The sequence below is a fragment of the Indicator indicator genome, chromosome 1 (assembly GCF_027791375.1).
Source record: "Indicator indicator isolate 239-I01 chromosome 1, UM_Iind_1.1, whole genome shotgun sequence".
Taxonomy (NCBI): domain Eukaryota; kingdom Metazoa; phylum Chordata; class Aves; order Piciformes; family Indicatoridae; genus Indicator; species Indicator indicator.
In genome coordinates this window covers 202,729-226,946 of record NC_072010.1, presented here as the reverse complement: position 1 = coordinate 226,946, position 24,218 = coordinate 202,729, and the positions used below count along the sequence as shown (strand labels likewise).

Here is a 24,218-nt window from a genome sequence, read left to right as displayed (position 1 = left end):
GGGGACATGCCCTGCCCTGCTCCTGCTGCCCAAACCATTGCTGCTCATGGGGAGTTTGTCACCAACTGACACCCCCCAAGGCCTTCTCCTCCAGGCTGCTCTGTGCTCTGTATTTAGGATTGTCTTGACCCAGGACCTTGCATTGGGCCTTGTTAAATGTGATGGTTAGCCTGGGCTCACCTCCCCAGCCCACCCAAGTCCCTCTGGATGCCTTCCCATTGCTAACTGCTGTCAGGCAGCACACCCTGAATCCTCCTCTGGCTCAGCTCAGCCTCCCCAGCACCACAGCTCCTGAAGAGCTAACCCCTTCCACCCATCCCATGATACACTCCAATAATCTCCAGCCCATGTTAAAACCTCATATCCACCTTCCCAAGGCAGAGCAAATGGATGAGAAATTGCCTCTAACAAGCAGAGGAGTAACAACTCTCCCAAGGATCCTACCTTTTATGCAACCATTCCACCAAGATGCAAACACCCCAGTAGGAAAAAAAAAAACAACACAAAAAAACCCAGGGAGTGCTACAGCTGACAGCTGGATGCTGAAGGACAACTGGATAAAAGCCTGCTGTGAACTGATCTAAGGATTCAGCAGCATATGGAGGTGTTTTCTGCTGTCTCCAGGCATTTGAAGACCAGCAAGAGAAGCAAAGCACTGTCACTTGTGCTTAAAGTTGAGCAGTGGCTAAAGGGGAAAAGAATCAGCAGAAATACACAAGGAGAAAGGCAGTGAGGAGCTGGAATGGGTCCAGAGAAGGGCAAGGAAGGTGGTGAAGAGGCTGGAGAAGAGGGCTGGTGAGGAGCAGCTGAGGGACCTGGGGTTGGAGAGCCTGGAGAAAAGGAGGCTGATTCATAGAGCATCACCTTCTTAACCCCAGACATCAAAACCTTCTAGTGTTTCATAAACTCCTAGAATGGGTTGGGTTGGAAGGGACCTCAAAGCTCAGCCAGTTCCAACCCCCCTGCCATGGGCAGGGACACCTCCCACCAGCCCAGGCTGCTCAGGACCTCATCCAGCCTGGCCCTGAACACCTCCAGGGAGGGGACATCCACACCTCCCTGGGCAGCCTGTTCCAGTGTCTCCCCAGCCTCCCTGGAAAGAATTTCTTCCTCTTTTCCAGTCTCAATCTCCCCTCTCTCAGCTTCAATCCATTCCCCCTCATCCTACCACCACAAGCCCTTGTCAAAAGTCCTTTCTGGCTTTCTTGTAGGCCCCTTTCAGGTACTGGAGGGATGAAGGCTATTGAGCCTGGAGAAAAAGAGGCTGAGGGGAGACCTCCTGGCTCTCTACAGGTGGAGCCTGTAGAAAGCCAGGTGGGGGTTGGTCTCTTCTCCCAAAGAACAAGTGACAGGACAAGAGGAAATGGCATCAAGTTGCACCAGGGGAGGTTTAGGTTGGGTATCACAAGAAACTTCTTCACAGGAAGGGTTCTCAGCCCCTGGAAGAGACTGCCCAGGGAGGTGGCTGAATCCCCATCCCTGGAGGTGTTTCAAAGAGGCAGAGATGTGGTGCTGAGGGCCATGGTTTGGCACCAGGCTTGGCAGAGTTAGAGAATGGCTGCAGCCAATGATCCTGAAGGTCTTTCCAAGCAAAACAATTCCATGATTCCAAACACAGGCCATTTCTAGTCTAAATCTTGAAGTCAGTAGTAGCCTGGCTGCTTGCTTTAGATGTGCCACAGTCTCATTTTGCTTGGCTTGTGAGCTCCACTTCCTTTCTCGAGGGAGATGCAAGGCAGAGACACCAAAGCCAAGCCAAACCTATTTAAATCAGTAATAAACTAAGCCACATATTGAGGCTGATCACTCCTGCCCTGAAGAATCACTGAATTGCTTCAGCTGGGAAGAGCCTTCTGAGCCCAGCCATTCTTTACCTCTACCAAGCCTGCTGCTAAACCATGTCCCACATCAACAAAAGGGACTTAAAACTGAGCATTTTCCACTAAGGAAGCCCTGGCAGAGTTGATAAAAGCAAGAACAATACAAGTGATGATTAATGCATGGGCAAGATGTCCCCTTGGGATAGGCACCAAGGCTGTGACAATGACAGAAACACTGGGTGATGAATAGCTTCATTAGGCCTTGGGAGCTTTGCCTGTAATTTGCTTTGCTTTTCCTCCCCAAAATGGGAAATCTGTGACAGGGCAGAATGCAAAACCAAAAATATTCTTCCCTCTTTTCACTCCTGACCATGAAGAAATGAAACAGTGAACATGGCTCAGTCACACAACCCCAGAGTGGTCAGGGTGGGAAGGGACCTCTGGAGCTCCCCCAGTCCAACCCCACTGCTCCAGCAGGGCCCCCACAGCAGCTTGCCCAGGAGCAGAGTCTAGGTGGGTCTGGAATGTCTGCAGAGAAAGAGACTCCACAGATTCTCTTTGGCAATCTGTGACAGCAAAGCAACCTACAAGCTGCCACCTACAGACCTGCAGGAGTGACTGGGGAGGGAACTTCTGTGGCTCTGATTATAGGAAGCTCAATGAAAGACTCCTCAGCAATTAGAGGCAGATGGTTTTGGAAGTCCAAGCAAGCACCTGGTTCTAGGAGATGCTGGGAGTCTGTAAGTCTAGAGCAGAACAGCCTCAGGACCAGGTCTGTACAGAATCCCAACATGGAGGGGTGGGAAGGGATCTCTGGAGCTCCCCCAGGCCAATCCCCCCTGCTCCAGCAGGGCCCCCACAGCAGCCTCCCCAGGAGCACAGTGCCCAGGGGGGGTTGGAAGCTCTCCACACAAGGAGACTCCACAACCTCTCTGGGCAGCCTGCTCCAGGCCTCCAGCACCCTCACCCCAAACAACTTTCTCCTCATCTTCATCTGGAACCTCCTGGATCCCAGTTTGTGCCCCTTGCCCCATCACTGGGTACCACTGAAAAGAGTCTGGCCCCATCCTCATGACCCCTACTCTTCAGCTCTTGCTGAGCATTGCTCAGCTCCCCTCTGGGGCTGCTCTTCTGCAGGCTCAACAGCCCCAGGGCTCTCAGCCCTTCCTTGTTCTCAACTCCATAACCACTTTGCAGACTGTGACTGTTTGGAAACAATCAAGTTGCACACAGCACAGTTTTCATACCACAGCTGGGTTTAGTTTTTATTTTTACCCCACCAGGCTCTTGTAGCAAAGAATCAACAAGGCTCAGCCCCTCACTGCTGAAAAGCAAGAAGCAAATCCTTCAAAGCTGTAGAAAATCCAACCTGAGCAGTTGATGACTCTGTCAAGAGAGTAAAATAACGAAGCATGGAAAAGTTCTGTCTTCAGCACAGCTCTCAAAATGCATCTTGAAGCAGAGACCTCACGTTGTGAAGATGAAGACACTTGTCTGGTCTTCTGCAGTGGAGACCCAAGCCAACCACCTGAGATACCCAAAGCTGCCTTCACAGCTTGGAAGAGTTCTAAATGAGGCCACAAAAGTGATTCATAGAACAGTTTGGGTTGGAAGGAACCTCAAAGCTCATCCAGTTCCAATCCCCCTGCCATGGGCAGGGACACCTCCCACTAGAGCAGGTTGCTTAAGGCCTCATCCGACCTGGGCTGGAAGCCCTCTGCTGTGAGGCTAGGCTGGGAGAGCTGGGGGTGTTCAGCCTGGGGAAAAGTGGACTCCTGGAAGAAGAGGGACCTGGGGGTGCTGGTTGATAGTAGCTGAACAGGAGCCAGCAGTGTGCCCAGGTGGCCAGGAGAGCCAATGGTATCCTGGCCTGGATCAGGAATAGTGTGGCCAGCAGGACAAGGGAGGTTCTTCTTCCCCTGTACTCAGCTCTGGTCAGGCCACACTTTGAGTGCTGTGTCCAGTTCTGGGCTCCTCAACTCAAGAGAGATGTTGAGATGCTGGAAGGTGTCCAGAGAAGGGCAGCAAGGCTGGGGAGGGGTCTGGAGCACAGCCCTGTGAGGAGAGGCTGAGGGAGCTGGGGGTGTTTAGCCTGGAGAAGAGGAGGCTCAGGGCAGACCTCATTGCTGTCTGCAACTCCCTGAAGGGAGGTTGTAGCCAGGTGGGGGTTGGGCTCTTCTCCCAGGCAACCAGTGGCAGGACAAGAGGACACAGTCTCAAGCTGTGCCAGGGGAGGTTTGGGCTGGATGTTAGGAGGAAGTTCTTCACAGAGGGATTTGCCATTGGAATGTGCTGCCCAGGGAGGTGGTGGAGTCGCCATCCCTGGAGATGTTCAGCAGAAGCCTGGATGAGGCCCTTGGTGCCATGGTCTGGTTGCTTGGATAGGGCTGGGTGCTAGGTTGGACTGGATGAGCTTGGAGGTCTCTTCCAACCTGGTTGATTCTATGATTCTGTGATTCTTTTAGAACAAGGAGTGATGGTCTGAAACTCAAGGAGGGAGATTCAGACTGGAGAGAAGGAAGGAAGTGTTTAGAACAAGGGTGGTGGCCCAGGTTGCCCAGAGGTGGGAGATGCCTCATCCCTGGAACCACCCCAGGCCTCTGTGCAGGGACTCTGAGCAACCTGTTCCAGCTGCAGATGTCCCTGCTGACTGCAAGGGGGTTGGAGTGGATGACCTTGACAGGTCCCTTCCAACCCAAACCATCCTTTGATTCCATGACCAACCCTAGAGGGATGTACAAGAAATGCAGAGGTGGTACTGAGGGACATGGGCTTGGGGTAGCCTTGTCTGTGCTGGCTCCATGGTTGGACTTGATCTGAAAGGTTGCAGATGTCCCTGCTGGCTGCAGGGAGGTTGGACTGGATGACCTTCCAAGATCCCTTCCAACCCAACCCAACTCTAGAATTCTATGATTCTAAATACAACACGGAGCCAAAATTAGCATCACAAGATGAGGACCTTCAGGCAATTTCAGTTCTCCTCACCTGATGTAACACCAAGCAGCTGGGAAGTTACACAACACCACCTTCTGAAAAACCTTCAGTTTCCTGTTAGCCAGAGCACCCATCCCTCTGCCAGGTTCAGAGCTCTCAACCTCCCAGCATTTTGTACAGAAAGGTCAAATGCTTGGCTTCAGTGCACCTCAAAGGAACTGAGTTCTGGAGAAGCAGAATGCTGCCCATTTCTGAATGATGGACACCCTGCAGACTGCTGGAGAAGACAGAAACTTTCCTCTGCTGTCTAGAGCACTCTGGAGCTTTTTGTTTGGGTTGGAAAAGACCTCCAAGATCACCCAGTCCAACCTTCAGCCCCACACCACCATGCCCATCAAACCCTGGCCCCAAGTGCCATGGCCACAGGTTTCTTGAGCACCTCCAAGGATGGGGACTCCACCACCTCCCTGTTCCAATCCCTGACCACTCCTGCAGCAAAGAAATTTTGATTCTGATCTCCAACCTAACCCTCCCCTGGCACAATTTCAGGACATTTCCTCTCCTTCTATCACCTGAGACTAGAGAGAAGAGATCAACCCCTACCTGGCTCCAAGCTCCTTTCATGGAGCTGTAGAGAGCAATGAGGTCTCCCTCAGCCTCCTCTTCGCAGGCTCAACCCCCCCAGCTCCCTCAGCTGCTCCTCCCCAGCCCTGTTCTCCAGACCCTTCCCCAGCTTCCTTGCCCTTCTCTGGCCCTGCTCCTGCCCCTCAGTGTCCTTCTTGCAGTGAGAGCCCAAAATTGACCCCAGGATTCCAGCTCAATGCCCAGTCCAGGGAGATGATCCCTGCCCTGCTCCTGCTGGCCACACTCCAGCTGGTCCAAGCCAGGCTGCTGGTGGCCTTCTTGGCCACCTGTGCACTTTTTCCTAGGAGGAAAAGAACCTAAAAATCTTCTGAAGCCCTGCAACAAAGATGCTCCTCTGACTGAAAGAGGCCTTCAAGGACATGCAAGAGGAGAAAGAGGATTAACAGAACCCTCACATGCTGATTGCTACACAGTGTGGTCAATGTGGTCTCACCCAAAGGAGCAGATAGCAAAAAGAGGAATAAGAAACCTAAGATAAGGTCACCAGAAGGTCAAGAACTGCAATTGGAAATCCCTAGATAAAGAAAACAAAGCTTTGCCCAAGCTATAAGAGGGATGAGACAAAATACCCAGAGGAAAGGTCCCAAATAGTCTCAGCTCCTAAAAGGTACAAGACTGCAGTCTCCAAGTATCAGTTGAGGGTCAGAACATCAAGAAGAATCCAAGAGATAAGGACTCTGGGCACAGCACTTGGACACCCATCTGGATCCTTTTGAGGACACACATGACAGTAAATACAGAGCAAAATTCATGCTAGAGTGACTGTGAGTGAAATCTGTTCAACTGGAAACAAACACTGGTGAGGGTTGGAAGGGACCTCTGGAGCTCCCCCAGTCCAAGCCCCCTGCTCCAGCAGGGCCCCCACAGCAGCCTCCCCAGGAGCACAGTGCCCAGGGGGGGTTGGAAGCTCTCCACACAAGGAGACTCCACAACCTCTCTGGGCAGCCTGCTCCAGGCCTCCAGCACCCTCACAACAAACAACTTTCTCCTCATCCTCAAATGGAACCTCCTGGGTTCCAGCTGGTGTCCACTGTCCCTTGTCCTGTTGCTTGGGCACCACTGAGAAGAGTCTGGTCTGGGAGGTTTAGGTTAGAAATAAGGAAAAATTTCTTTGCTGCAAGAGTGGTCAGGGATTGGCAGAGGCTGCCCAGGGAGGTGGTGGAGTCCCCATCCCTGCAGGTGTTCCAGAAACCTGTGGCCATGGCTCTTGGGGACATGGCTTAGTGGCCATGGTGGGGTTGGGTTGAAAGCTGTGCTCAAGGATCTTGGAGGTCCTTTCCAACCCAACCAATCCTCTGACTAAATGTTGACATTTGCTATGGGAGACATCCAGGAAAACAGGGACCAAGGAAGCAGTATTAAGCTCAGTTAATTAACTAAAGGTACTCAGAGGTCATCTTTGCATTTCAAAGCCTGCTGCTGAGGCTGTCCTTCTCTGCCAGGAATGAGAAAAAAAAAAAAACAACCCAAGCCCAACATTTCCAGTCTCACATGGACCTATTTCACCACAGCCTGAAGACTTTGCTTCCCTTCTTACCTTCCAGAGCTGCTTGGACTGGATGATCTTGGAGGTCTCTTCCAAACTGCTTGATTCTATGATTCTAAAAGCTTTTACAAACAAGTTTCCAATCAGGCTCAAAACATCCTCCAAAGGACCTGACTATTTTAGCTGCTTGCAGAAGGCCTCAGAAGTGAGGATTTACCACCAGCCTCAGCATAAATGATGGCAATGCCCAGTAGCACCCCTAAGAAAGCTACAGGAACCTCCTGAAGTTCAAGCAGGGCAAGGGGAGGGTCCTGACCATGGGGAGAGACAACCTCCTGCAGCAGGACAGCTGAGGGGGGACCTGCTGGGGAGGACCTCCAAGGAGAAGGAGCTGGGGGTGATGGAAGACAACGAGCTGCCCAGGAGCCAGAAATGTGCCCTTGAGGCCAAAGGTCTCCTAGGTGCATGAAGAAGAGTGTGGCCAGCAGCAGGTCAAGGGAGGTTCTCCTCCCCACCTATTCTGCCCTAGTCAGGCCACCTCTGGAGTGAGTCCAGTTCTGGGCAACCCAGTTCAAGACAGGAAATTATTGGAGAGAGTCCAGGGGAGGCTGGGGAGATGCTGAGGGGCCTGGAGCAACTCTGTGAGGAGCAAAGGCTGAGAGCCCTGGGGCTGAGAGCCTGCAGAAGAGCAATGAACTGGATGATCTCCAGAGGTCCCTTCCAAACCCCAGCACTCTGTGATTCTGTGGAAGGCAAAGAGCATTTGGAAATATTAAGACACAGCCCAAGGTTCTTCTGCTCAAGTCTGACCATGAAGCTCAGGAAGAAACAGACTCAGTAGCACAAAGTCAGTGTGATCAGTCTCTAATGTTATTAAATTATGGAAGTGTAGAGGTTGGAAGGGACCTCTGGAGATTGAGTCCAAGCTCCCTGCCAAAACAAGATCACTTAGGGAAGGTCACACAGGAACACATCCAGATGGGTCTTGAAAATCTCCAGAGAAGGAGACTCCACAACCTCTCTGGGCAGCCTGCTCCAGTGCTCTGTCACCCTCCCACCAAAGAAGTTTCTCCTGATGTCGAGGTGGAATCACCTTAGGCAAAGCTCTGTTTGTGGAGAGGAGATTGAGACTGGAGATGAGGAAGAAATTCTTTCCAGGGAGGCTGGGGAGACACTGGCACAGGCTGCCCAGGGAGGCTGTGGATGTCCCCTTCCTGGAGGTGTTCAGGGCCAGACTGGATGAGGCCTTGAGCAGCCTGGGCTGGTGGGAGGTGTCCCTGCCCATGGCAGGGGGGTTGGAGCTGGCTGAGCTTTGAGGTCCCTTCCAACCCAACCCATTGTGGGATTCTTTGATTCTGTGACAAGAGGGAGCTCCACTGGAGGGTCAGTTGGGATATGAGGGACAATTTCTTCACAGAAAGAATGGTGAGGTCCTGGCCCATGCTGCCCAGGGCAGTGGTGCAATTGCTGGCCCTGGAAGTGTTCAAAAATAATTCTGTAGAAGTGGTGGTGAGAGTCATGCTTCAGCGGTGACTTGGCAGTGCTGGATTAATCAGAATGGGCTGGGCTGGAAGGGACCTCCAAAGCTCACCCAGTCCAACCCCCTCTGCACTCAGCAGGGACATCCCCAACTAGATCAGGTTGCCCACAGCCCTCTCCAGCCTCACCTTCAATAGCTCCAGGGATGGAGCAACCTGTGCCACCTCCCTGGGCAACCTGTGCCAGTGTTCACTACCCTCATGGTAAAGAACTCTTGGAGGGCTTTTCCAACCTTTCTGATTCTCTGCTGAAGAGCCTGGATTGGACCTTCTGCTCATGCTCACCCAAAGCTTAAATGTGTGCAGGTGGAATGAAGGCCTTACTATTTGTTATTACTCTTAATTACTTCCCAAAGTAACTCCAGTGGCAAGAAAGGGAAATAATTGGGTTGATGCTGCATCTCTGGCAATATCAAATATCCAGGGCAGGTTTTTCTGGGGGTATGGAAATGTCAGTTTAATAAATGTTTGATTGAATTTTGTGGTTCAGGTGGCGGAGGAACTCCTAGCTCCTTCCCCTTTGACAAGAGGAGTTCAGTTTCACTCACAGAGCCACTCCTTAAAGACCAGATCAACACCTGAAGTGCTTTAATTACTTTTGACCTGTGAATGGAGCATTTTTCCATCTTCCAGGGCCTTTTGACAAGCAGCTAATGAGGTATTTAAAAATAAATTCTGCCAGGTAAAAATTGGATCTCATGAATGATTAATTACTGAAGGTCTCCTGGGTTTTGTTGGGGTTTTTCTTGCTCAGTGCTGGGCTCATTTTTAATGTGGAGTCTGAATCATGGAATTGTTCCAGTTGGAAAAGACCTTCAAGATCATTGAGTCCAACCATTCTCTAACTCTACCGAGGCTGCTGCTAAACCATGGCCCTCAGCATTACATCTCTGCCTCTTTGAAACACCTCCAGGGATGGGGATTCAGCCACCTCCTAGAGCAGCCTGTGCCAGGCTTTGAGAACCCTTCATAGAATGACAGAATCAGTCAGGGCTGGAAGGGACCACAAGGCTCAGCCAGTTCCAACCCCCCTGCCATGGCCAGGGACACCTCACACTACAGCAGGCTGCCCAGAGCCTCATCCAGCCTGGCTGCAAACACCTCCAGGGATGGAGCCTCAACCACCTCCCTGCACAACCCATTCCAGGCTCTCACCACTCTCATGGGGAAGAACTTCTTCCTCACCTCCAGCCTGAATCTCCCCACTTCCAGCTTTATTCCATTCCCCCCAGTCCTGTCACTCCCTGACACCCTCAAAAGTCCCTCCCCAGCTTTCTTGGAGCCCCCTTCAGATCCTGGAAGGCCACAAGAAGGTCACCTCAGAGCCTTCTCTTCTCCAGACTGAACAGCCCCAACTCTCTCAGGCTGTCTCCAGAGCAGAGCAGCTCCAGCCCTCTGCTCATCCTGGTGGCCCTTCTCTGGACACCTTCCAGCATGTCCATAGCCCTCTTGGAACAGAGGCTCCAGAACTGGATGCAGTACTCCAGGTGGGGTCTCAGCAGAGCTGAGCAGAGGGGGAGAATCCCCTCCCTTGCCCTGCTGGCCACACTTCTCCTGCTGCAGCCCAGGCTCTGCTTGGCTCTCTGGGCTGCAAGTGCACATTGACAGCTCCTGCTGAGCTTCTCATCCCCCAGCACCCCCAAGTCCCTCTCCTCAGGGCTGCTCTCCAGCCACTCCCTGCCCAGCCTGCATTTGTGCTTGGCATTGCCTCCACACAGCTGCAGGACCCTGCCCTTGGTCTTGTTGAACCTCCTGAGCTTGGCTTGTGCCCAGCTCTGCAGCCTGTCCAGGTCCCTCTGGATGGATCCCTTCCCTCCAGCCTGTCCAGATCCCTCTGGATGGATCCCTTCCCTCCAGCCTGTCCAGGTCCCTCTGGATGGATCCCTTCCCTCCAGCCTGGCCAGGTCCCTCTGGATGGATCCCTTCCCTCCAGCCTGTCTGCTGCACCACACAGCTTGGTGTCATCAGCAAACTTGCTGAGGCTGCACTCAATGCCACTCTCCATGGCACCAACACAGATGTTGAACAAGCCTGGTCCCAGGACTGAGCCCTGAGGGACTCCACTGGGCCATGGAGCCATTGACAGCCACTCTTTGGGTGCAGCCATCCAGCCAGTTCTTTATCCACCTAGTGGTCCACCCATCAAACCCCTGTGTCACCAGTTTGGAGAGCAGGAAGTGTCCGGTGAAGAAGTTTCTTCTGATGTCCAATTTAAACTTCCCCTGGTGCATCTTGAGGCCATTTCCTCCTGTCCTATCTCCTGTTCCTTGGGAGAAGAGACCAAGCCCCACCTGGCTCCCAGCTCCCTTCAGGGAGATGTAAAGAGCCAGAAGGTCTCCCCTCAGCCTCTTCTTTGTCCGGGCTCAGCAACTGCAGCTCCCTCAGCTGCTCCTCATAAGACCTGTTCTTCTCAGAAGACTTGAGAGGTTCAAACTCAAAGACTGATCTTCTAAACTTGATGGCTCCAAGGTGGTTTTTTTTTGTGTAAGAATCAAGTGGACCATTAAAACAATTGAAAGAATCCAACCCCAACCAAACCTCCACCCAGCTGCTAAGCAAACAACCACTTCAATTTGCAGGCTGAGTAAACATTTAATGGACCAAACTTTCCTTTTGCCTTGGAGTTTGGCTTAGAAACCATTGATGGGGCTCCAAGGAATTTGGCATCCAGTTTTTATTGCACAGCTCAATTAATTTCTCACCTCACCACAATGCTCAGCAACAGAGCTTGACAAGAGGCCTTCTTGAAACAAGCTGACCTGAGGGCCCAAGCTTGTTGGCAAAGGTGGAGCTGTCTTGGCAGCTGCAGCTTCTGCCAGTGTGTTCACACTGGAAGGATGCACAAATTCAGTGTCTAAGTAACACTAATTCATGGAAGTAGCACTAGAAGCTGTCTGGGATCTGTTCTGTCCCCTCACTACAAGGTGCTGGAGCAGAGCAGAGAAAGGCAACAAAGCTGGGGAAGGGTCTGGAGAGTCACAGAATCATTACAAGGGTGGAAAAGACCTCTGAGATCATTGAGTCCAACCACTGACCCACACTGCCAGGTCCCCATTAAACCACAGACTCATTAAGGTTGGAAAAGACCTCTAAGATAAAGTCCAACCATCAGCCCAGCACCATGGCCACTAAAATATGTCCCCAGGTGCCATGTCTACACCTTTTCTGAACACCTCCAGGGACGGGGACTCCACCACCTCCCTGAGCAGCCTGTTCCAGTCTCTGACCACTCTGGCAGCAAGGAAATTTTTCCTCGTCTCCCACCAAAACCTCCCCTGGTGCAACTTGAGAGCAAGGAAAATGGTCTGGAGAACTTCTGAGGAGCAGCTGAGGGACCTGGGGGTTGTTGAGCCTGGAGAAAAGGAGGCTGAGGGAAGACCTCCTGGCTCTCTACAACTCCCTGAGAGGAGGCTGGAGCCAGGTGGGGATTGGTGTCTTCTCCCAGAGAACAAATGTTTGTGTGGCCTTCCAGGATCTGAAGGGGGCTCCAAGAAAGCTGGGGAGGGACTTTTTAGGCTCTCAGGTAGTGATAGGACTGGGGAGAATGGATCCAAGCTAGAGGAGGGGAGATTTAGATTAGGCATTAGGAAGAAGTTCTTCCCCATGAGAGTGGTGAGAGCCTGGAATGGGTTGTGCAGGGAGGTGGTTGAGGCTCCATCCCTGGAGGTGTTTGCAGCCAGGCTGGATGAGGCTCTGGGCAGCCTGCTGTAGTGTGAGGTGTCCCTGGCCATGGCAGGGGGGTTGGAACTGGCTGAGCCTTGTGGTCCCTTCCAACCCTGACTGATTCTAGGATTAAAAGGAAATGGCCTCAAGGTTTCATCAAGAGAGGTTTAGGTTGGACATGAGAACAGCTTCTTGCCCTTGATGCTTGTCAAGGCCTGGAAGAGGCTGCACAGGGCAGTGGTGGAGTCTCCATCCCTGCAGAGATTGAAAAGCTCTGGAGATGTGGTTCTGAGGGCCATGGTTTAGTGGTGACCTGGCAGTGCTGGGGTTCATGGATGGACTTGATGATCTCAAAGGTCTTCTCCAGCTTAAATGAGTCTATGTCAACTATGACCTTTTCATCTCTCTGCTCCAAGCACCTGACATAGTGGTGATGCTGCTGCACTTCTGCCTGAAGATGTTCTAAGGATGTGGTCTCCACATCATTGAACCTGTCTGAACCTTGTCCTGTGTGTCTGGTCACTGAGTGCAGTGGAACTGAGTGAAATGGAGAGACTGGGAAATTCCAACCCAAACACCACAACCCTGAACTGCTTTTGTCCAAACCTGGCATTATTAAGGAGATGTTTAACCAGGGATGGTGTGAGGACCATTAGAGTAATAACTAAAAAAAACAAAGAGCACATGGCATCAGTAAGGGATGGCCCTAAAAGGACCCTAGAAGGACCCTCTTCTACCTGCTCACCCTCTCAAGATGAGCCTTGTGGCTCAGGGACAAGCAGCCCTTCCCAACTAAATCTCAACCGGAATGAAGAGGATTTCACTGCCCAAGATCTGCTACTGCTGCTCCTTCTCTTCCCCTCCCATCTTCCAAAATCTCTGCCTCCCATATCTGCTCTGAAATGTTTATTGTTTCCATACATTCCTGGAGTGGTTTTGGGTTGGAAGGGACCCAAAACATCATCCAGTTCCAAACCCCCCACCAAGGGCAGGGACACCTCCCACCAGCCCAGGCTGCTCCAGCCCTCATCCAGCCTGGCCTTGAACACCTCCAGGAGGGGACACCCACAGCATCCCTGGGCAACCTGTGCCAGTGTCTCCCCAGCCTCCCTGGAAAGAATTTCTTCCTCATCTCCAGTCTCAATCTCCCCTCCAAAAATAGAGCTTTACTTAACATGGTACCACCTCGACATCAGGAGAAACTTCTTTGGTGTGAGGGTGCTAGAGGCCTGGGGCAGGTTGCGCAGCCCTGAACACCTCCAGGGAGGAAGCATCCACAACCTCCCTGGCAACCTGGGAATGGGCTTCCCCATACTGTCATAGAATCCCAGAAGGTTGAAGGGAACATTCAAGGTCATCCAGTCCAACCCCCCTGCAGTCAGCAGGGACATCTTCAACCAGAGCAGGCTGCTCAGAGCCCCAGACAACCTGATCTGGAATGGTGCCACCATGGGGCATCTCCCACCTCTCTGGGCAGCCTGAGACAGGCTCTCACCACCCTCAGTGTCAAACATTTCTCCCTTCCCTCCAGTCTGAATCTCTCTTAGCTTCAAACCATGCCCCCTTGTCATAGAATCATCATAGAATCATAGAATTGTTAGGGTTGGAGGGGACCTCAAGGACAAGGACACCTCACACCACAGCAGGTTGCTCACAGCCACCTCCAGCCTGGCCTTAAAGACCTCCAGGGATGAGGCTTCCACCACCTCCCTGGGCAGCCTGTGCCAGGCTCTCACCACCCTCATGGGGAAGAATTTCTTCCTCACATCCAATCTGAATCTCTCCACTTCTACTTTTGCTCCATTCCCCCCCAGTCCTATCACTCCCTGATAGCCTCAAAAGTCCCTCCCCAGCTTGCCTGGAGCCCTCTTCAGATCCTGGAAGGCCACAAGAAGGTCTCCTGGGAGCCTTCTCCTCTCCAGACTGCACAACCCCAACTCTCTCAGGCTGTCTCCAGAGCAGAGCAGCTCCAGCCCTCTGCTCATCCTCCTGGCCCTTCTCTGGACACCTTCCAGCACCTCCAGATCCTTCCTGGAACAGAGGCTCCAGAACTGGACCCACAGCTCCAGCTGTGGTCTGAGCAGAGTGGAGCAGAGGGGCAGAATCCCCTCCCTGGCCCTGCTGGCCACACTTCTCCTGCTGCAGCCCAGGCTCTGCTTGGCTCTCTGGGCTGCAGTGCACCTGTCCCAACAGGCCCTGCTCCAAAGTCTCTCCCCAGCTTTCTTCTCAACCCCTTCAAGGTGGGTTGGTCAAGATGACCTTGAAAGGTCCCTTCAGCCTTTTGTGATTCTGTGAAGTAAGGGGGGGGAGGGGGGCACCCTCCCATTTCTGCAAACAAAAGCAGCTGAATGCTTCTTCCAGCTGAGTTGTTCCTGCAGCATTTACTTCTCTGAAGCTTGCTTCATCATCTCCTTTCCTCCCTACAGTTGATGTCCTCCTAATTAAACCCTGCTCTCTGCAGTCATTACAGAAAGGCAGAGCTCTGACATCTGTCACCACAGCATCTGTCACTCTGCTGGGACATCAGCTGGCCTTGGCCTTTCTTCCTGAGCCACAAAGCTTCATTTAAGGTTCCTCAGGGCCACAATTACCTGGCACCACATTTCCACACCACCCAGGCACAGCTGGATCTCCTCCTAATAAATCTTTTGATTTACAACCCTGATAACTTCAACAGCCCAGCTGCAAGCTGGGCAGATATGGACAGGGCCATCCTCCCTGCCAGGAGCTATTTGTGCCAACAGGAAGAGTGACAGGAAAATCCTGGTAATTGGGACACAAAAGAATTCAGCCTCTACCTGACTCCACCATGAGACCTCAAATGTTTCCCCTCCACACACACATCCAAAGCACAACCTCTTGGTTCTTGATTTCCACCTCATCTCCTCATCCTCTCTTAAGGATTTGCATAATTTCACAGAGTCCCAGCATGGGGAGGGGTGGGAAGGGACTTTAAAAGTCTTTTTGGTTTTGCCTCTAAAAGATAAGAATTTAGTGCCAAAGAGCCAATGGAACTACTTTGGGGTTTGGTTTGGTTTATTACAAAAGGCAATGCCATGAGGGTCAGCTACAGAAGGAACAAAAAAAATAAAAAGAAAGAAATTGAGTTTGGAGCAGGAAATTCTTGAGAGGAGAATTATCTGCACTCCAGCATCCTGAAATAAATATTCTCCTCCAGTGGTATTTTTTCCAGAGGAACAATCCCTAAGGGCTCCAGGGAGCAGCCTCTACAGCTAAGGATGTTTACCTCCATTCCTCTTTAATGTTTACTCTCCAAGACACACAGAAGAGGCTTGTTTCCAGCTCCTGGATGATGTGCACAGGAGGTGATTTGGGGTCTTCAGGATGTCCTACACACTACAGGGCCTCAGGGAATCCCTGCATGGTTGGGATGGGAAGGGAGCTCTGGAGCTCCCCCAGGCCAAGCCCCCCTGCTCCAGCAGGGCCCCCACAGCAGCCTCCCCAGGAGCACAGTGCCCAGGGGGGGTTGGAAGCTCTCCACACAAGGAGACTCCACAACCTCTCTGGGCAGCCTGCTCCAGGCCTCCAGCACCCCAAACAACAAACAACTTTCTCCTCATCCTTAAATGGAACCTCCTGGGTTCCAGTTTGTGCCCCTTGGCCTGTCCCTGGGCAGCACTCAGAAGATCTAAATCCCATTCTCTTGCTTCCTTGAGCTCTTGTTGAGCATTGCTCAGCTCCCCTCTGGGGCTGCTCTTCTGCAGGCTCTCAGCCCCAGGGCTCTCAGCCTTTGCTGCTCCCAGAGCTGCTCCAGGCCCCTCAGCATCTCCCCAGCCTCCCCTGGCCTCTCTCCAGTAGTTCCCAGTCTCTTTTGAACTGGTAAGGTCAGAACTGCACCCAGGACTCACTAGGGCAGAGAGGGAGGAGAACTTCCCTCCACCTGCTGCTGGCCACACTCTTCTTGATGCCCCACAGGAGACCTTTGTGCTTCTTGGCCACCAGCACATGTTGCTGGCTCATCTTCCTGTCCTCCAGCACTCCAGATCCTTCTCCTTGGAGCTGCTTTCCAGCAGGTCCCCCCTCAGCTGTCCTGCTGCAGGAGGTTGTCCCTCCCCAGGGCCAGGACCCTCCCCTTGCCCTGCTTGAACTTCAGGAGGTTCCTGCAGCCTTCAGACAGGCTCCTAACTTAGCTCATCAAAACAAACCCTCAACCAAGAGTGGTGAGTTAGAGAATAGTAGATGAAGTCCCATGGGGCAGATAGTGGTGAGAGAGAGGAGACAGCACAGATTAAGTCTGTCTCACAGGAGACATTTCTCCTGCATGGATTCATGCTATGGGACACAGAGGACTTCCCATAGCTGTGGAGAGCATCATTAGGGTGGCAACATCCTGAGGCAGACAACCTGAGCACACACTTCTGGGGTGAAGCAAAGCTGGCTTCTACTCCTCTCAGCACTCAGCACCATTCTGCTGCAAGCTAAAAGCAGCACAGGCAGCTCAGGGAGCCCAGGCATCATTTCCCATGCTGAATGGAGCCATCAGCATCTTCCTAAAGCCTTTCTGCCCTTCACTGCACCACAACCAAGGCTAACTCAGGCTTTTCAAGCAACCAATTAGAGAAGTTTCAGGAGACCAATTAAAAAAGCCACACAGATTCTCACCAACTTGCCATCCCTCCAGCCTTCAGTTAATTGAAGGTTTGCCTAATGCTTCCCCAGCAGCATTATCCACCTGGAAAAACAAAGGAATACCTCCTCCTGCTCCCTCTTTTTGTCTCTACCCACCCCTATGCTGCCCTCTCACCCCATCAGCCTCCTTGGCCATGAGGGCACATTGCTGGCTCGTGGGCAAGTCAGAATCACAGAACCATTTACAGTCACAGAATGGCTTGGCTTGGAAGGGACCTCAAAGCTCAGCCAGTTCCAACCATGGGCAGGGACACCTCCCACCAGCCCAGGCTGCTCAAGGCCTCATCCAGCCTGGCCCTGAACACCTCCAGGGAGGGGACATCCACAGCCTCCCTGGGCAACCTGTGCCAGTGTCTCCTCACCCTCACTGGAAAGAATTCCTTCCCCATCTCCAGTCTCAATCTCCCCTCTCCCAGCTCAAAGCCATTGTCCTCATCCTGTCACTCCCAGCCCTTGTCAAAAGTCCCTCCCCAGCTCTCCTGGAGCCCCTTCAGGTACTGGAAGGTTGCTCTAAGGTCTCCCTGGAGCCTTCTCTTCTCCAGGCTGCACAGCCCCAACTCCCTCAGCCTGTCCTCACAGGGGAGGTTCTCCAGCCCCCTGACCATCTTCATGGCCTCCACTGGACCCCCTCCAACAGTTCCATGCCTTTCTTGTGCTGGGGGCACCAGAACTGGACACAGTGCTCCAGGTGAGCTTTTCCAGCACCACTCCCAGCTCCCTCTCTGTAAAGCTGCTTTCCAGCAGACCACAACCCCTCCCCTGTCCTGCTGCAGGGGGTTGCTCCTCCCCAGGGGCAGGACCCTCCTCCTCCCCTTGCTGAGCATCAGGAGGTTCCTCTCCCCCAGCTCTCCAGCCTGGCCAGGTCTCACTGAATGGCAGCACAGCCTGAGGGCTGTCACCACTCCCTCCAGTTTTGTCACCATGAGCAAACTGCTTGAGGGCCCACTCTGCCCCTTCATGCAGGTCATTGATGGACAGGCTGAACAAGACTGGAGCCAGTCCTGACCCCTGAGGAACACCACAAGCTCCAGGCCTCCAGCTAGCCTCTGCAGCACTGCTCACAGCCCTCTGAGCTCCATCCTTCAGCCAGAACCTTCCACTTCCTGAGCACTTCTGCAAGGACCAAGACTTGACCTGAGATCTTTCCACAGAGGAGCTGCAGCAGAGAATAGCTTCCACAGAAGCTCTCTTCTCTCACACCTCCTTCCTCAGGCAGACACACAAGTGAGGATTTCTTCTGAAAGGAGCTTGAACAACATCTTAAAATAGTCCTGATTTCAGGTCGATGCAGCCTGGCTTCTGCAGAGGCAGCTTGGAAGGATGGCAGCAGAAGTGCAGAGAGAACATCCTGTGCCCTCCCCTCCCATCAAGTGCACCTCTCCACACAGCACCAGCAGGAATTCAGCCAGCATTTGCTGATCCAAGCTGACAAGGATGTCCATGCACAGTACCTGGGGACTGGGGTAAAAATAACCAAGCCAAGATGTAGAGAGTGCTCAGCACCACAACCCACAGGGGTTAGCACATATGATGCAACTCCAGAGCAAGGCAGGAGGAAAATAGCTGAGGACAAAAAGTACAGAGCAGCACATGGGTGCCATCAGCAGCACAGGACCCTGGGTCTCACAGAATCCCAGAATGGTCTGGGTTGGAAGGGACCTCCAAAGCTCATCCAGTCCATCCCCCTGTAGTCAGCAGGGACAGCCTCTACTAGAGCAGGATGCTCAGAGCCTTGTGGAGCCTGACCTTGAATATCTCCAGGGCTGGGGCCTCAGCTACCTCCCTGAGCACTGTTCCAACTGCCAAAAACCCCACCCATAATTTATCTTTTTAGCAACAGAAACTGAAAAGCACAGAATTGGTTGGTGGGAAAAGACCTTGGAGATCATCCAGTCCAAGCCTTCCTTAACTCCACCAAGGCTGGTGCTAAACCACAGCCCTCAGCACCACAGCTCTCTGCCTTTTAAAGACCTCCAGGGGTGGGGATTCAACCACTTCCCTGGGGGGGCCTGGTCCAGGCTTTGAGAACCCTTTCAGTGAGGAAGTTTCTTCTGATGTCCAACATAAACCTCCCTTGGGGCTACTTGAGGCCATTTCCTCTTGTCCCATCTCCTGTCTCTTGGGAGAAGAGACCAAGCCCCAGCTGGCTGCAAGCTGCTCTCAGGGAGCTGCAGAGAGCCACAAGGTCTCCCCTCAGCCTCCTTTCCTCCAGGCTCAACACCCCCAGGGCCCTCAGCTGCTCCTCCCCAGACCCTTCACCAGTTCATTGCCCTTCTCTAGGCACACTCCAGCACCTCAAAGCCTTTCTTGCAGCACAGGGCCCAAAACTGCCTCCAGTTCTCATGGTGTGACCTCAGCAGTGCTGAGCCCAGGGGAAGAGATGCAAAACTCAGAAGCTGCACATTTGGGTCTCCTCAGACACTTGGACAAGCCCAGGCAGGACAAGGCTACAAACACCTTCTGAGAAGAACTCCAGTGTCTCTTGACACCACACTCCCTGTTTCTCCTTCACAACTCTGCTCCTCAGCTCTCCTCCTGGGGAACATGAGAGCAGAACCAAGGCCCCCAGGCATGGACACTTAACCCTCCTGCTGCCTGCTCCACCTGTGCTGCAAATTAACAACTCCAAGCTCCAAGGATGCTGGTCTGGCAAACCAAACAATGTTAATCCAGCCTCTGAAAACTTCCTCACTGAGACACAGGCTCCTCTGTCAGGAGCTTCAACCAGCTGACAATAAATTGGTTTCTTCCCAGCTGCATTCCACAAATGCCTTGGAAAGAAGCCAGGGAGCCTGAGGAGTCTGCAGACTTTAAAAGTCTTTTTGGTTTTGCCTCTAAAAGATAAGAATTTAGTGCCAAAGAGCCAATGGAACTACTTTGGGGTTTGGTTTGGTTTATTACAAAAGGCAATGCCATGAGGGTCAGCTACAGAAGGAACAAAAAAAAATAAAAAGAAAGAAATTGAGTTTGGAGCAGGAAATTCTTGAGAGGAGAATTATCTGCACTCCAGCATCCTGAAATAAATATTCTCCTCCAGTGGTATTTTTTCCAGAGGAACAATCCCTAAGGGCTCCAGGGAGCAGCCTCTACAGCTAAGGATGTTTACCTCCATTCCTCTTTAATGTTTACTCTCCAAGACACACAGAAGAGGCTTGTTTCCAGCTCCTGGATGATGTGCACAGGAGGTGATTTGGGGTCTTCAGGATGTCCTACACACTACAGGGCCTCAGGGAATCCCTGCATGGTTGGGATGGGAAGGGACCTCTGGAGCTTCCCCAGGCCAAGCCCCCTGCTCCAGCAGGGCCCCCACAGCAGCCTCCCCAGGAGCACAGTGCCCAGGGGGAGTTGGAAGCTCTCCACACAAGGAGACTCCACAACCTCTCTGGGCAGCCTGCTCCAGGCCTCCAGCACCCTCACCCCAAACAACTTTCTCCTCACCTTCAAACAGAACCTCCTGGGTTCTACATGTCCTGCATGAAATGTTTCTAGGGAATTTCAAAACAGCTCCATGCTTCCCCCCCTCCCCAGATTGTATTTCTCTGGAAATTAACTTGAGCCAGGGGGTGTCCAGCTGGCCAAGAAGGGCACCAGCAGCCTGGCCTGGAGCAGCAATGGTTTGGGCAGCAGGAGCAGGGCAGGGATTGTCCCCCTGGACTGGGCACTGGGGAGGTCACACCTGGAATCCTGGAGTCAGTTTTGGTCCCATCACTACAAGAAGGACATTGAGAGGCTCAAGCAGGGCCAGAGAAGGGCAACAAAGCTGGAGAAGGGTCTGGAGAAGAAGAAGGGTCTGGAGAACTTGTGAGGAGCAGCTGAGGGAACTGGGGGGTTGAAGCTGGAGCAAAGGAAGCTGAGGGGAGACCTTCTGGATCTCTACAACTCCCTGAAAGGAGATTGGAGCCAGCTGGGAGTTGGTCTCTTCTCCCTAGTCTGAGGTGATAGAAGGAGAGGAAATGGCCTGAAATTGTGCCAGGGGAGGGGTAGGTTGGAGATTAGAATCAAAATTTGTTGGCTTCAAGAGTGGTCAGGGATTGGCACAGGCTGCCCAGGGAGGTGGTGGAGTCCCCATCCCTGGAGGTGCTCAAGAATGCTGTGGCCATGGCACTTGGGGCCAGGGTTTGATGGCCATGGGGGTGTGGGGCTGAAGGTTGGACTGGGTGATCTTGGAGGTCTTTTCCAACCAAAAGGATTCTATGATTCTGTGACTCTGCAGCAGGCAAATTTTATGGGATGCAAGTGTTTGATCTGCTTACTGTTTTTGCAGCTTCAGGAAGAAAATCCTCTCCTGTGCCCCAAGACTCATGGAGGTTTAAGAACAACTGGAAGAGTGGACAGGAACTATGGTCCAAAGTTAATTGTGTGATGGTGGATGAAAGCCACTGTGAGGACCTCTCAGCAGGAAAGCTAACTTGACTAGGAAAGAGAAATGGGAAGCTGGAGGAGCAGAAAGAACAGGAACATAATGATGAAGAGAGTAGCCAAAGAATTGATATTAGGAGGCAGCTTGACAAGCTGAGAAGGAATTACAAGAACCTGAATTACTGGGCTGGAAGAGACCCACCCTGTGAAAACCTCTTTGTAAGGCATTTTAAGGTCTGGAATTCCCAAGCAGCTTAGGATTTCCTTGAGCTGACAGAGCAAACTCAAACTTTTTTTTTTTTTCAGCCATTTTCATTTGAGTTGTGTTCAGCTGCTGAGAGATTCACCTCCAGCTTCATCCATGCCAGCAGAAGCTCAGCTCCAGTAAAGCCACACAAGCTTTTATGAGAGATTTTTTCAGCCATTTTGAGTGAGCCAAGGACACAAAACTGCTTCAGCAGCAAAGGCATCAATCTGAAAACAGGGGAAGGCAGGAAAATTAGAAAAAGAAAAGATAAAAATCAGGTGATACAGACAAGGCAAAGGAAGCAGCAAACCTCTCATGTGAGGATCAGCCTACTGCTGCCCAGCAAAGTCAAGAAGGGCTCAGAGGTTCCCCTTAAAGAGCATCACAGGGGCTGGAAGGGACCTGCAGAGCTCATCCAGTCCAACCCCCCTGCCAGAGCAGGAGCACCCAGAGCAGGTCACCCAGGAACACCTCCAGGTGGGTCTTGAATATCTCCAGCAGAGAGGGAGACTCCACAACCCCCCTGGGCAGCCTCTTCCTGTGCTCTGTCACCCTCACAGGGAAATAATTCTCCCTCCTGTTTCCATGGAACTTCCTCTGCCTCACCTTCCACCATTGCTCCTTGTGCTGGCATTGGGCATCACTGGGCAGAGCCTGGCTCCAGCCTCTGGGCACTCCCCCTGCACATCTTTAGCACCAGCAATGAGCTCACCTCTCAGGCTCCTCCTCTCCCAGCTCCAGAGCCCTCAGCTCCCTCAGGCTCTCCCCATAAGGAAGATCTTCCACTGCCTTCAGCATCTTTGTGGCTCTGTGCTGGACTCTCTCAAGCAGTTCCCTGAGGTCCTTCCTGACCTGAGGGGCCCAGAACTGGACACAATATTCCAGATGTGGCCTCAGCAGGGCAGAGTAGAGAGGGAGGAGAACCTCTCTGGACCTACTCACCACAGCCCTTCTGCTCCCCCCCAGGCTGCCCTTGGCCTTCTTGGCCACCAGAGCTCATTGCTGGCTCATGGTCAACCTCCCACCCACCAGGACCCCCAGGGCCTTGTCCCCTTCACTGCTCCCCAGCAGCTCAGTCCCCAACCTGTCCTGCTCCATGGGGTTGCTCTTTCCCAGGTGCCAGACTCTCCCCCTGCCCTTGTTGAACTTCATTCCATTTCTCCCTGCCCAGCTCTCAGCCTGTCCAAGCCTGGCTGCATGGCAGCACAACCCTCCTGTGCCAGCCACTCCTCCCTCCCAGCTTGCTGCCATCAGCAAACTTGCTGGCAGTGCCCTCTGTGCCCTCAGCCAGGTCCTTGATGAATATATTGAACAGTCCTGGTCCCAGGACTGACCCCTGAGGGGCTCCACTAGACACAGGCCCCCAGCTGGACTCCATCCCATTGCCCACATGCAGCATTGGTGTCTCTCTGCCAGTTCCTTTTGTTGAGCCCTGGCCAGCCACGTTCACAAGCCTGACTGCAGCCCTGCAGGAAACATGAGCTGCAGATTCAGTTGCTCTTCCAAAAGCAAGAGCTCTCCACTTCCCTGCCTCTCCAACCAAATGCCCTCAAGCCTGGCTCTGAGCTCACACTGCTCTCCCCAGGAGTTATTGATCTGTGTGCAGGTGAAGCTTTTCATGGAGTAACAGAACAGTGAGAGGGTGGAAGGGACTTCTGGAGACCTCCTTGCCAAAGCAGGGTCACCCCTGGCAGGTCACCCAGGAACACATCCAGGCAGGTCTTGTAAAGTCTTCACAACCTCTCTGGGCAGCCTGCTCCAGGCCTCCAGCACCCTCACACCAAAGAAGTTTCTCCTCATGTTGAGCTGCAATTTCCTCTGCCTGACTTTCCATCCATTGCCCCTCATCCTGTCACTGGGCACCACTGAGAAGAGCCTGGCTCCATCCTGCTGACAGCCACCATGCTGCCTGGATCCATCACCTGCTTGCTCTGCACATGCCTGTGATGGTCCTCAAGACAGAATCACAGAATGCTGCAAGTTGGAAGGGACCTCCAGAGACTGAGTCCAACCCCCTGCACAGCAGGATCACCAGGGCAGGTCACCCAGGAACACATCCAGCTGGGGCTGGAAGCTCTCCACACAAGGAGACTCCACAACCTCTCTGGGCAGCCTGCTCCAGGCCTCCAGCACCCTCACCCCAAGCAAGTTTCTCCTCATGCTGAGGTGGAATTTCCTGGGGCTGAGTTTCCCTCCATTGCTCCTTGTCCTATCACTGGAAAGAGCCTGGCTGCACCCTCCTGACAGCCACCCTTCAGACACTTGCAGACACTGAGCAGGTCCCCTCTGAGCCTTCTCCTCTCCAGCCTAACCAGCCCCAGGGCTCTCAGCCTGCCCTCATCACACAGATCTTCCAGTCCCTTCAGCATCCTCCTAGCTTCCACTGGACTCTCTCCATTATCTCCCTTTCCCTCTTGAGCTCCCTCTGGGGAGCCCAGAACTGGACACAATACTCCAGATGTGGTCTCACCAGGGCAATGCTCTTGATAAATTTGGCTCTCCCCCCTTTCCTCCATCACCTCAGACATCCCCTGGCTGATTCCATCAGCCACTGAGTTCTGATTCCTCTGCTAAGCCATTAAGAACAACAGCTCCCATCCCCAACTGGCTGGGCTTCTCCTGGCCACAAAGAAGAAGACAGAGTCATTCATGAGGGAGGACCTTCTGCTCCCAGAGAAGGCAGAAGCTTCATTAAAACAAATGAAGAGCCTCACCCTACGAGCTGCAGAGAAACACTTCTGAGCCCAGGTTAACACAACCCTGCCTGCCTGCTTCTGAGCTGACAGCTTCAGAGCCCCTGTAGGACCCAGTGACCAGCAGGACTAGGGAGAGGATTCTGCTCTCTTGAGACCCCTCCTGCAGCACTGCTTCCAGTT

The 24,218-nt window shown here is 52.8% G+C and overlaps 1 protein-coding gene across 5 annotated transcripts in view; it reads right to left on the bottom strand.

Annotated features, from left to right (window-relative positions):
• RAB6A (RAB6A, member RAS oncogene family) overlaps positions 1 to 24,218 on the bottom strand; it is an 88,046-nt gene that overhangs the window by 51,712 nt on the left and 12,116 nt on the right. The window contains exon 3 of one of the 5 annotated variants that reach the window (XM_054399638.1): positions 21,804 to 21,813. The exons of the other annotated variants lie outside the window; for them this stretch is intronic. Within the exon in view, the coding sequence (XP_054255613.1) occupies positions 21,804 to 21,813 (10 nt within the window). The remainder of the gene's footprint in view (positions 1 to 21,803; positions 21,814 to 24,218) is intronic. 5 annotated transcript variants of the gene reach the window in all.